The sequence below is a fragment of the Thamnophis sirtalis genome, unplaced genomic scaffold (assembly GCF_051295495.1).
Source record: "Thamnophis sirtalis isolate CommonGarterSnake01/CBP01778 unplaced genomic scaffold, rThaSir2_p1.2 scaffold_5, whole genome shotgun sequence".
In the NCBI taxonomy this organism is placed as follows: Eukaryota; Metazoa; Chordata; class Lepidosauria; order Squamata; family Natricidae; genus Thamnophis; species Thamnophis sirtalis.
The window spans coordinates 78,241,204-78,254,294 of NW_028261385.1; the positions used below are offsets into that span (position 1 = coordinate 78,241,204).

The 13,091-nt window shown below is 37.9% G+C and overlaps 2 protein-coding genes across 2 annotated transcripts in view; both read right to left on the minus strand.

Moving 5' to 3' along the window:
• Window positions 1-883: 883 nt before the first annotated feature.
• CER1 (cerberus 1, DAN family BMP antagonist) lies at window positions 884-2,367 on the minus strand. The gene is made up of 2 exons (XM_014052900.2): window positions 1,894-2,367; window positions 884-1,168 (listed from the first exon to the last, which is right to left on the minus strand). The coding sequence occupies exons 1-2, from the start codon at window positions 2,365-2,367 to the stop codon at window positions 884-886; spliced, it is 759 nt and encodes a 252-aa protein (XP_013908375.2).
• Window positions 2,368-9,701: 7,334 nt separating this feature from the next.
• FREM1 (FRAS1 related extracellular matrix 1) overlaps window positions 9,702-13,091 on the minus strand; it is a 94,103-nt gene continuing 90,713 nt past the window's right edge. The window contains exon 37 of the mRNA XM_087716089.1: window positions 9,702-12,243. Within this exon, the coding sequence (XP_087572215.1) occupies window positions 12,044-12,243 (200 nt within the window). The 3' untranslated portion in view covers window positions 9,702-12,043. The remainder of the gene's footprint in view (window positions 12,244-13,091) is intronic.

Genomic DNA, 13,091 nt, shown 5'->3' on the forward strand with positions numbered 1-13,091 from the left:
CTTTCTTTTGGTTATATATCACATACTAGAATATTGTCATTGCATTTTTAAAAAATCTGTTCAAATCTCTAATCAACTTGATGTTACATTTGGAGCCATCAATGCTGGGCTATAAAATATGGAAATTTGCAGCCCAGAACTGGTAGCCTGATTTTCTTTCAATTCCAATTCACAGATTTTTTTCCCCCTTTGAAATTTAAATATGAGGCACATACACAAAGATGGAGAGGTAAAGGCAATTTAAGCGTTATAAGACATTGTATATTGTTTGGTGGGATCCCTATTGTAGCCAAATGCAGGCCACAATACATCTTAAACAGCTTCAAAACTGAAAAATACACAATTTACTAAAAACATGACTTTGAAAAATAAGCGTTAAAAAGCCTTGAAGCTAAAGTTGCTTTACGTACTTTGTAAGAGATAATTAATTCCAGTCCATAAATTTAAAAAAATCATTTTTATTCAAAGTATAAAGACAGTATTCCATAATTTTATTGTGGATAAACAATACTTACATTATGCATTTAATATTACTGGTATAGTGCAGAAGGAGGCAGAGAAAGCTTTGCTTTGCTACTAAATGTTCAATAGGTTTACTATTACTGTCCTAATCTGTGTTCCACATTTATCAAAATATTTTTATTCTAAAATGTACATAAAACATACCAATATATCACTAAAAAAAAGATGTATGAAGACCATTAAAATTGTTGGTAATGAACATATCAAGCTGCAATTATGTTTAGAGTGTGCTGTTTCATATAAGCTACAAGCTTTATCAAGACAGATGCAAACTATTATAAAAGGATTTATCGAGTATTCTGGCCCTTAGCAACTACAGATTCAATTGAAAAAACAAGTCATTTCAGAAGGTTCATTTGTGCTAAGGCTCATTCAAATGCAGAGCAGGCTTTAGAAACCCTGGTTCAATTTCTTTCATATTCTGAACTTCACACTTGCATTCTTCAATGATCATAACTATCTTGTTTACTGGATTAACCATGGTACAGTTCATCTTCAGATGCTTCATGGAGAATTTGGTGGGCATGCAGAGGGAACAGAAGCTATACATGCGATCATCAGCACCAGGAACGTGGAAAGAACTGCATTTCCCAAAGCACAGGTTGTTTTGTATCACCACTTTGTCACAATTTTCATGTGTAATGCTCTGAAAGGAAACACATTGTTAAAATACTTGCCATAGTACTTTGTTAGAATAAAAATAGCCAGTGATATAAAAACTAAAATGTTCCTACAACCTTTAGAGATAAAGCCAGGAATACAAAGGTTAGAATTGTTTTAGATACTAAGTCATAACTTTACAGTCTTAGCCAATATTAGAAATGCAGAAAGATTTAAAGGGGAAAACTGTTGGGTCTTTGAAATATACAGACATTTCTACAAATTTCTCAAAGTTACTGCCTAAGAATTTCCTGAAAATATTCTCCAACATAATACGAGTCAAACACCAGTTTTCAGCTTTTTGCAATTTCAATACAACAAACCTGGTCTACTCTAACAAAAAATTTCCAGCCCAAAGCTATCAATATTCTGGGGTTTTTATGCTGTTAATATTTCAGATATCAGACTGAATTTAAGAACACCAGCAAACCACTTTCACTGAAATTAAGCTACAAGATTTGAGCTGCAAAAATCCACTTGCTACCAGATACCCGCAAAAATATATATTAAAAATCCGTATTTTGTTTTCACCTTAGGAGCAGTGTAAATTTTTACCACCTTTATTTTAACTTTCCTTCTATAAATGGGGGAGGACATGACATAGCTTATTTTCCAGAGATAATATAAGGTTGAACTATTTAGTACAGCAGGGCTTATTTCTAATTAAAATAAGATATAGGAGAATACTATATTTGTGGCAGTCATTTTTACCTGAGAGAAAGGAAGCATGTTGCAAACCTCCTGATAAATCTCAGACATCTTGATTGGAAGGATCACCTCTTCAGATCTTGAATTGCTCTTCAATTTAAAAAGGTCCCAGAATTTTTTGGCATCCTTTCTGAAGGCCGCCGCTGCATCTCTCTTGTTCTGTGGGCGAGAAGGTGGATGTTTTGGATACACAGAGGATGGGGTTATGTTTGTAGGAGCCCAGCCTCCCAAATCATCAACCATTTCTTCCTTAACTGTATCTGGGAACATGAAACGAGAACCTCGTGGCAAGTCTTGTTTGATTTTCATTTCTGCCAAGGGTACCACTGGCCTCTCAGGTTTCCTCCCAATGCCTTCAAGTTCCCCTAAATATTTGTTGAGCATATCCTGTATGGAATTTTTCTGCTGCATTTCTTCTCTTTGCTCTGCTTTTCCAAGCCATGAAATCAACACTATCTGAAACAATAGTAAAAGCATTATTCTTGACTGTTGTCTTTCTCCTTCAATTCCTTTCTGCTTAAAAAAAAAAAAGCAGTAGGAAGATTGTTGTATTTATAAAGGAAGCCTAAAGTACTCTTTTGCAGCTGTTGAGCATGGGAGGGGGAAGAAGGGAAGGCTAATCAGTGATACCCATTAACATTCATTAACCTCAGCCTCTAACAAAGTTAGCTTGTCTTCCTAGGTGTGTATTTTGTGTTTGTATTTCTAGTTACATCTGTTTTCTCTAGTAGGAATCATTCTAAATATTTGGATTAAGTTTAGCTGTTGTCTACATACTGGGGAAAGTTCTTAGATGCATATTAACTTACCTGATACATTTGGTCCCAAGTCACCATAAGGCAATAGGGATTCAATACAACAGAGAGAAAACTATGTTTGTAGGTACAGATTACAACAAAGTTTAATTTAATTTCTTAGATGAAATCTTATTTAAAAATAACAGCTGGATTATATCTAGTCCAATTATATGCCATTTTAAATGGATCCAACTTAGTTTTTTTTAATTACAGTGTAAAAACTAATAGAGGATGCACTTTTTGAAAAATGCAATTACTAAATAAAATAATGAGCTAATTTCTCACTACTCATATTATTAAACCCTTAGGATTTTGAAAATGTTATAGTTCAACCTGTACTTATTACAAGACTCTTTAAAAGCTATGTAGGTCTTTTTAATTATATGGCAGGAGTGCCTGTCAAATCTCCATTACAGTTTATAAGTGAAAAGCAGCACTGATAAAAGTATCTTTTTCATGTTGTACCAATAGCATTCAGAATGTTTATAGACCTCAAAGGGAAAGTATTAGTTCATGCAGGTCGCCAGAGTGCATACTTTAAGTATAGTCTTCCTTCTGATAAGTAGGTATTATTCTCAACTTTGTTTGTACATGAACTGTTTGTAAATAATGGATGACTCAAAAATATATGTGCCCATAGGTTTGGATCAACCATCTTACACGCTGTGTAAAAGAAAAATGACCATGTCCACTCTTGGTACTACTATTGCTTTGTACTACTACTATGGTACTTCATGTGTATGTAGTTCTAGACATTTATTTTATCTATTTCTGTAGAAATGGGTTTGCCACAAAGGTTCAGTAAAATGAAAAGTGAGTATTTGTGTTCTATTTTTCTAAAAAGACACAATTAACAACTGGACTGGTACAACTGGAAAGTTGATTTTATATTAGTTTATATGCAAAAAACAGCCCTGATATAAATATCTTACTCATGCTGTACGAATAGCATCCAGAATGTTTATAGACTCCAATAATGTCTTCATATATGAACTTTGAAAGATTGTTTGGCTGTAAGTTATTGCTGTTCAAGCTGAAATCACAATAATCTCACCAGAAGGGATTGGATTCCTATGTCTTTTCACATTATGGTATAATTTTTCATCATTTTGTAACTCTTCTCAATTTAAAACATTGAAAGCAGCATTGGCCTTCAGCTCTCTACAGGTAAAACTCAAAAATTAGAATATCATGCAAAAGTGCATTTATGTCAGTAATGCATCTTAAAAGGTGAAACTAATATATGAGATAGACTCATTACATGCAAAGCAGGATAGTTCAAGCCGTGATTTGTCATAATTGTGATGATTATGGCTTATAGTTCATGAAAACCCCAAATCCACAATCTCAGAAAATTAGAATATTACATGCAATCAATAAAACAAGGATTGTACACAGAACAATATCCAACCTCTGAAAAGTATAAGCATACATATGTACTCAGTACTTGGTTTGGGCCCCTTTTGCAGCAATTACTGCCTCAATGCAGCGTGGCATGGAAGCTATCAGCCTGTGGCACTGCTGCGGTGTTATGGAAGACCAGGATGCTTCAATAGCGGCCTTCAGCTCATCTGCATTGTTCAGTCTCATGTCTCTCATCTTTCTCTTGGCAATGCCCCATAGATTCTCTATGGGGCTCAGGTCAGGCGAGTTTGTTGGCCAATCAAGCACAGTAATCCCACAGTCATTGAACCAGGTTTTGGTGCTTTTGGCAGTGTGAGCAGGTGCCAAGTCCTGCTGGAAAATGAAGTCAGCATCCCCATGAAGCTTGTCTATGGAAGGAAGCATGAAGTGCTCCAAAATCTCCTGGTAGACGGCTGCGTTGACCCTGGACTTAATGAAGCACAGTGCACCAACACCAGCAGATGACATGGCTCCCCAAATCAACAGAGACTGTGGAAACTTCACACTGGACTTCAAGCATCTTGCAGTGTGTGCCTCTCCATTCTTTCTCCATACTCTGGGTCCTTGGTTTCCAAATGAGATGCAAAAGTTGCTCTCATCAGAAAAGAGGACTGAGCAACAGACCAGGTCTGTTTTTCTTTAGCCCAGGTAAGACGCTTCTGATGTTTTTTGTTGTTCAGGCGTGGCTTGACAAGAGGAATATGACATTTGAAGCCCATGTCCAGGGTCTGTCTATGTGTGGTGGCTCTTTTTTTCATGAAGACTGTTTTATTTCATTTTCATTTTCATTTTGTACAGTCACTTATATACTGTGCAATTAAGAAAACAATAAACACAACTCATCTTCTATTCCACCATAGAAAACCAACATAACACTTCAATCCTCCATACACCCTTTCTTCTCCCCCTCCAACTTTCATTTCTCCCCTCCAGCATTCCCCTCTTCTACTTCCCCTCCCCCTCAGACATTCCTTTCTCCCCTTCCCTCCATCTCACCCTCCTTACATTCCCCTCTCACTCCCTCTCTACTCCTCCGTCTTCTTTCCCTCTACTCCTCACTTCGGTGTATTTCTACTATTAATTAATCTATTCGATTTGTATTTTATACTAAAATTGAAAGAAAAGGAAAAAAAGGAAAATAAAAGGAAAAGAGAAAAAAAGAAAAAAGAGCAGCAGTATACAAGTGCGTTCTTATTGTTTTGGAAATTGAAACTATATTTCCCCCCTCCCCCCCTCCCCCCAGTAAACCCCCCTCCCTAGCCCCCTTCCGACTTCCCAGATCCCATACCCGGCATAGCTTTTTATCAAACATAGTCTAGAGTATATTAAAACCAAATAGATTAAAAATTAAAAGATAAAAGATAAAGGAAAAAAGAAAGGAATAAAAAAAACAAAAAAAGGGAAAAATCAATAAACTCTCTACATTGAGCTCAACTTCCCATCATTATTAAAACTTAAACAATGTACATCATTCCTAATCTCAATTAATTTATTACTTGCAGGATTTCAAACTATATTGAAACCAAATAAGTTAATCAAATGGAATTCTACTCTAGCTAGGGGCCTTATCTCTTTATCTAAATATCTGTCCATTTCCAAACCTTTAATTTGTCCCTTTTATACCTCCTTCTCTATAAAGCAATTTAAACACATCTCAAATACTTCTCTCGGTTTCCTTTTCCAACTCTTCTCATCCTGCCTCTACCTGTGTCCATATATATATTTTATTTTCATCCGTACTCCTCTCATATTTGCTCCGCCTTCCTGCAAACTCCCTGGGTATATCCTTTCAAACATTATATTCAAATAACAGTTTATATAAAAATCAACTTACTTTCTGGCTCAAAATAAGCTCTAATTGAACCTTCACTACCCTCCCATCTACACCACACTTCCCAACTCCATTCAACCTAAACCACAATCCAGGAACATCACGATCTCCGCCCTCCTCATCCTAGAAAATAAATCATAAACAATTTATATAAAAGTTCAGAGTTATCCATCAAGTCTTTTTTAAGTCCCATACAATATATTTTCCGAGGAAATCAGCATCACTTCTTTCAGCCTTAATGTCTCTTCATCGGTATACAACTATACCATTTTATACAAGACAGAAGTCACAAAGTATTATTCAAGTTAAAAATTAAGCAAATATTTTGGAAGCATAACTAAATCCTTGTTCTCTACTCTTCTGCCCTTCCGGAGGGGGAAAGCGATACCTCCCGCCTTGTAGTTGTGTGTTTTGTTGTTTCTCTTCTACTTCTCCTTGTCTTTCTCCAAGTCCGGGTAATTCAGGAAGTCCCGCCTTTAGGATCTTATAATAAAAATCTCGGGCTTCCCAAACAGAGTTGAGGTGATGTTTTTGGTCATCAAACGTAACTGTAATACCAAATGGCACTTCCCATCTGTACTGTATCTGACAATTTCTGAGTTCTTTAGTTAGAAACGCATAGTCTCTCCTGGCTCTTAACATTTGGGGTGGTATTTCTTTGAAAACGATCAAGTCCTGTCCATCAATTAGCAGCCTGTTATTATAAAACTCTTGTAATATCGCATTTCTGGATTCTCTTGTAGCAAAATATATAATTATATCTCTCGGAAGCTGCTCTGTTTTGCTGCCCACGAATTATGGCGGTAAATTTTTTGGATCTGCCAATCAAAGTTGAGTCCCGGACTTCCCACCAAACGACTGAAAGCCTCAGAAAAAGTCTGTTTCAAATTCTCCTGTTCATTTTCACGTAATCCCCTAACTCTTATTGCAAACGCCGTCTTTTTATAATTTGTCATAACAAGTTGTTTTTCTGTGTTTTCAACTTCCTGTTGCAACACTTCAATTTTAGATGTCAGGTTAGAATTAGCTTCCTCCAAGAGCTCCAGTTTATCTTCCATTCCAGCAATATAATCTGTCATTACAGTTATGACCCCGATCATATCCTCCTTTGTTTGAGCAATCTTGGCATCAAGCTTGTCACATAAGTCCGAAATAAGTTGCTTCATTTCCTCTCTAAATTCTTTAAGAGTTTCAAAAAGGAATTCTTTCGTTAACAAATCTCTAGTAGAGGGCGTAGAAGGCAAGAGCTGCGGCTTTATAGCAATTGCTTGGGATGTATTGTTAAAAAAATGTCTAGACTGCTTTGATTTCGGAGCCATTATAAAAAGGAAACAAACAAAGTCTCTGCTCACCTTGATTTAAGATAAGATACTTTCAATAAACTTTTGGCAATTAGTAAGGAGAAGTCTTCAAGGAAACAGGGCTAATTAATTTGTGAGAAGTTATTCCCTTGATTCTGTGCCAGGAAGGTGGAAATATATCATATATCAAATGCGGAAGCTATAAAATCGCCATTTTGAAAAGCAATTAAACAAAGGAGTTTTTTATAAAATTGAAGCTGGTATTTTGAATAATAATTTTAAAAAAGGGTTCTCAGGAATGGTCGCTGCTCGGATTGATTTTAAATAACTTAGTTTCAAAAATTTTGTCCTGAGGGGGTGTGTGACTTGCCTTGAGCTGAAAAAATACAGCTGAGAAGATCTGACCGGAGTAAAAAATGACTCAGCTTTTGTTGAACCCTCTTCTCCGTTCACAGCCCAAAAAAAAAAAAGCTGTGAACTACAAAGAGGATTCTAACGACTGAGTTCCTCCCTGCTTCTTTCTTGCCTGAAAAAAAGAGATATCTACAGATCTTGTAGATATACGAACCAGAACTCTGAGGGTAGCTCCGTTGAGCCACCGGCGACGGCAGCCCCTCCCCCCGGAAGTCCTAGGTGTGGTGGCTCTTGATGCACTGACTCCAGCATCAGTCCATTCCTTGCGAAAGTCCCCAACACTTTTGAATGGCCTTTTCCTGACAACCCTCTCCAGGCTTTGGTCATCCCTGCTGCTTGTGCACCTTTTTCTTCCGCACTTTTCTGTTCCCCATAACTTTCTATTAATGTGCTTTGATACAGCACTTTGGGAACATCCAACGTCTTTTGCAATTCCCTTTTGTGGCTTTCCCTCCTTATGGAGGATGTCAATGATGGTCTTCTGCACAACTGTCAGGTCAGCAGTCTTTCCCATGATTGTGATTCCTACTGAACTAGACTGAGGGATCATTTAAAGGCTCAGGAACCCTTTGCAGGTGTTATGGCTTAATTAGCTGATTAGAGTGGGACACTTTGAGCTTAGAATATTGCACCTTTTTCACAATATTCTAATTTTCTGAGATTGTGGATTTGGGGTTTTCATGAGCTGTAAGCCATAATCATCACAATTATGACAAATCACAGCTTGAACTATCTTGCTTTGTATGTAATGAGTCTATCTCATATATTAGTTTCATCTTTTAAGTTGCATTACTGAAATAAATGAACTTTTGTATGATATTCCAATTTTTCGAGTTTTACCTGTAATTGCTTGACATATAATCTGTCCTTTTAAAAAAACAACCCATGCATCATGTTCTATTGTAGCAAGTAAAAAACATAACTGCTTTTTCTAAAAGTTGGAATGTAAGTTTCCCCCTGAGATACCATGTAGGTCTAGGAAGCTGGGGAAAAAGTCACTTTAAAAGTTCATTTTATTATATATTTTTCAAGAGCTGGATGCAGGAAGAGATGTCTCTATTCTCATGGACACATAAAACATACAGGGATAAGAACAATCTTGGTAAGCAGTGAATCCAAAGAAAGCTGTTTCATTAAGAGTCTGTCTCGGTCCTCTTTAACAGATTTCAATCTGGATATTGTAAGTTGTTGCAATTGGCTCTGCTGGATGTGGACTGAAATGAATAAAGATCTTCAGGAGACACCATAATACATATTTGCATGGTTGTTGTTTTCTTTGTTGAACAGCCACCTGAGAGGAAGGAGACAGACCTGAATCGAGCCTTAGGACACAAAGGAAGAAGAGTTTTACAAATGTTGCTATGCTCATCCCTACAAATAAACATCTGGTGTACATCCTATAAGGCTTAATGCTCTGTCACTCAGGAGAAGCTCTGTCCCATTGCAAGGAGGTGGTGTCATGGCTGACAAGACTGTTGTCTTAAGAATTAAAGAGGTAAATAGCTTCCTGAGATTCAATTATTTTGCAGCCCAAAACAATCAAGCAGCAAAACATAAAGAGAGTTTCACTGCCCCAGAAAGGAGGCATTCTCGGAGTTCTGGAAGTAAAAGCATTGTTGTAAACTTGAGGCAGAGAACTCCTCTGTTGGTTCTCTGTTGTAAATATGTTGATTTATAGAGGGGGAAAAATGGTAATGACTGGAAGTGCCCTCAGCCTTTTTTCTTTTCATTCCCACCACCACCTGTGCCCCCCTCACTTCCCTTTTCTTTCTTTGTTTAAAGCAAACACAACAACTCTATGCAATTGTTTGGGTCACTGAATATGACAATTGTGCACCTGGACAATCCATGCTGGAAAAGCCACATGGTGTGTGAGTGTGTGTATGTATTTGTGTGTGGGAGGAGACCAGGCAGAGATAGGAACAAACACCGCACTGTGTTGCAAATTGCCTCCCCCTCCCTTCTATGGGTAGTTTGAGGTTTTAATTGTGTAGCTCTTGATGCGATGTATTTTCATCAGCCCCAAGTTTTTTCTGGAAAATTGATTATACAGTTTGCACAATCTCCAATGCTATTTTTATTAATGCATTCAATTTAGATATTACAGTAGAAAACAGCACACAACACATGTCATTTAAGGTACAAAAGTAGATTGGCACCCTTTAAGTTCAAATAAAACCAAACCTACAGCAGTTAAGGTATTATTTTATCTAGATTAATTCTATCCCTTGAAATACACATTGCAGGGGGGAAAATTATTTTAGTGCCACTAAAAAATGGGGGAGGGATTATGTGTCCATAATGGATTGTTATATTTATAAATATTTTTACCTATTTATCAATATGGAATAATGGAAGGTAAAATTAGATTTACACACACTATTACACACACTATTTTTCCAACGAGCAATCTCAGATTAACATACAAGGGTGTGTTAGAAGATTATTGATATGTCAAAATGAATTGCAGTGAGTTTTTTAAAAATTAGTACATCTCTTTTTCTCCTTTCAGATTTTGTCAGAATATTTATTCAATTCCACGCTTTTATAATAACTCAAGTGTATTTTGCACATTCTACAACACATTCCAATCTATATGAACTTCACATATATTCTTCCTATTTTTTATGTGCAATTGGATTTTGTTTTCAAACTCTACCATTGTACTCCCATTTGCAGTACAATTCTTCCCAGCAAGCATCCACACAAGAGGATTGGGAAATGTGTATAACTTCTCAGATTTGTCTGGCCCAGTCTAGCACCTTCAAAATGTGTTGGACTGCAGCATTCAGAATTCCTGTCTAGGTTGGTTGTAGTCCTGACACATCACAAAGTTTCAAAAAGTTGAATGGACATTCAGAGTGTCTCCAATGTTAATGGAAGAAAGGAAAGGAAACTATCAAAAAAGGCCAGAGAAATTTACATGCAAACAAAGCTCAGAGCTAATCAGGGATCGTAGCAAACAATACGCTTCTGTTGGGAAATCAATTAACATTGATGGCTAGGGAAATCCTATTATACTTCAGAATTTATAACCATAACTCATATCTATTTTAAAGGGAACACATTTGAATTTGTTACCATGAGAATTGGAAAGTTCCCTTGACATTTAGCAATAGCACTTAAGACTTATACTCTACAGTGCTTTACAGCATTCTTTGAGTGGTTTACAAATGTTAGCATATTGCTCTCAGCAATCTGGCTCCTCATTTTATTGACCTTGGAAGGATGGAAGGCTGAGTCAAACTTGAGCTGGTCAAGGTTGAACTCCTGGTTATGGGTAGAGGTAGCCTGCAATACTATCAACAGGGTTGACAACTGCATTCTAACCACTATGCCATCATGGCTCCTACATTTGCCCCAAATATAGACATACTAGAAATTTATCACAGTTGCAATTTTGTTATGGGAATGTTTGACATTTGTTGGAAGTTTACATCCAGCTATATTAAAAAATGGGCATGAGGATTAGGGAGTGGCATAATGTTTCTTTTTTTTTTTGTTCCATGTATCTGCAACCAGTCTTGCCTGACCAAGTGAAGAACCGGATGTTGCCTAAATTTCTAAATAAGAATTGTGGTGAATGAACCATCCTACTCAAGAAAGATGGTGAGTAGCATATGATATAATGTCTATACTCAACTCAAAGCTCTTTCCAGTTAGCCTTTTAGCACCTTCAAAGATATGATCTCTTGAAAGAGACAGAAATGAACTCTGGAACCAATACATTTGATTCTTGACACATAACCAGGGGTGGGCTGCTGGGGGTTCACATGGGTTTAGGTGATCCTTTAGTTAGGATTCTGCCCAGTTTGGCGAACTCCCAAATGCCACCCCTGGCTGATCACGCCCCCGCCTCTCCCAGGAGTCTCCATGCGGCTTGTTCATCATGCCAGGTTAGTGCAGGGCCCATGTGGAGGCTCGGGGAGAGGGGGAAACGGGCCTACTGTAGGTTCCGGGAGTCCAGAAACAAGCATGTTTCCAGCCTCCAGAGGGCCTCTGGAGCCGAGGGGAAAACGTTTTCACCCTCCCGGAGGCTCAAGGAAGACCTCTAGAGCCCAGGGAGGGCAAAAAATGCCCCCATCCTGCTGTGATGCAGGAGGCTGACTAGGCCACACCCACCATGACACACCCACCCAGCAACAGGGCAGAAAACCCATTGCTGCAATTTTTGAAGCCCACCCCTGCACATAGCCATTGCATCACAAACACAGGAGAGCAAGACAAGACAGAATGGCAAGCAGAAAACAAAATCCTGTATCACGTTTGAACCCTTTTCTCACATAGGAATTTTTGCAAATGGGCCAAACAACTATCCGTTTATAAGTTCCATCAACACTTCCAACTGCCTGAAAATAAAACTGTTTTATCATATAGAGAGCCAAGTAAGTGTCTGTCAGTTGTGTTTACAGTTTTGTGGAGCATATATAACTGTATGCTTTGCCCTTCCTGCAGTTTTTTCTTTGCCATTTTCCTTGCTGTTGTGCTAAAATGCAGTTTCTCCTTTGCTTTGAAAGCCGAGGTGGGCCTCTTCTCCAGTTTGTGAAAATGACATGTTCTCTGTTGCTCCATTCCAGCTGACCTGGGTTTCGCTGATCATTCAAACCTATAACACATTACTTGTATAAAAAGACAACCTGAGAACAACCGATTCAAGCATTTTAATGAAGTTTTATTGGTGTTATCTGATCTTCTAATAATTTTCAAATTCCCACCCCCTTCCACAATAAATTTGCTCCATGGACAAGGAAGATTACATTTTGTTGTGAAAATAGATTCTGCTGGTATTTAGACTAGAAAAATGTCTGAAGATTTAGTTGCTGTAAGCAGGGAACTGCTGCAACTGATCACATCTATTGATTTCTGGTTGGTGTCTTTCTACCATGTTACTGAGAACCCTTCTTCCATTAGCTTTTAGGACACAAAGGAAAAGTTCCAGAAAAATGTTTCATTACCAAGATAGATAACATCATAAGTGGATGATGTTATCTTCATATAGGGAGTGGAAGTTTGTTCTCATTTTATAAACTTGCCCCATCGGTGTTGGTGGGAGAATGGCGGTAGTTTGTAGAGTGGTCAAATTACTGTGTCCCAAGAGCAGGAATGTAAGTCAGAAAACTGAGCAGCCAGAAATGTATATTTCCCAACCTCTCAGAAAGACATAGATAGACTAATAGGTATTGCTTATGAAAATATTTCATCATGTGTACTTGCATGTACAGTACCGTGTTTCCCCCAAAATACGACATGTCCTCATAATACAGCCATGCCACATTTTTCTGGTGGGCAAAAATATAAGCCCCCTCATATATAAGCCCCCTGGACAACCCCCCACCTCCGGCCAGGCAGAGCATCATCAAAGGTGATCGTGTTGCTTGGCGCTTTCGAGACACCGCTAGGTTGGTGAGCAGTGCTGTGCCCAGCTGCAGAGGAGGTTTGCTGGGTGGCTGCTCT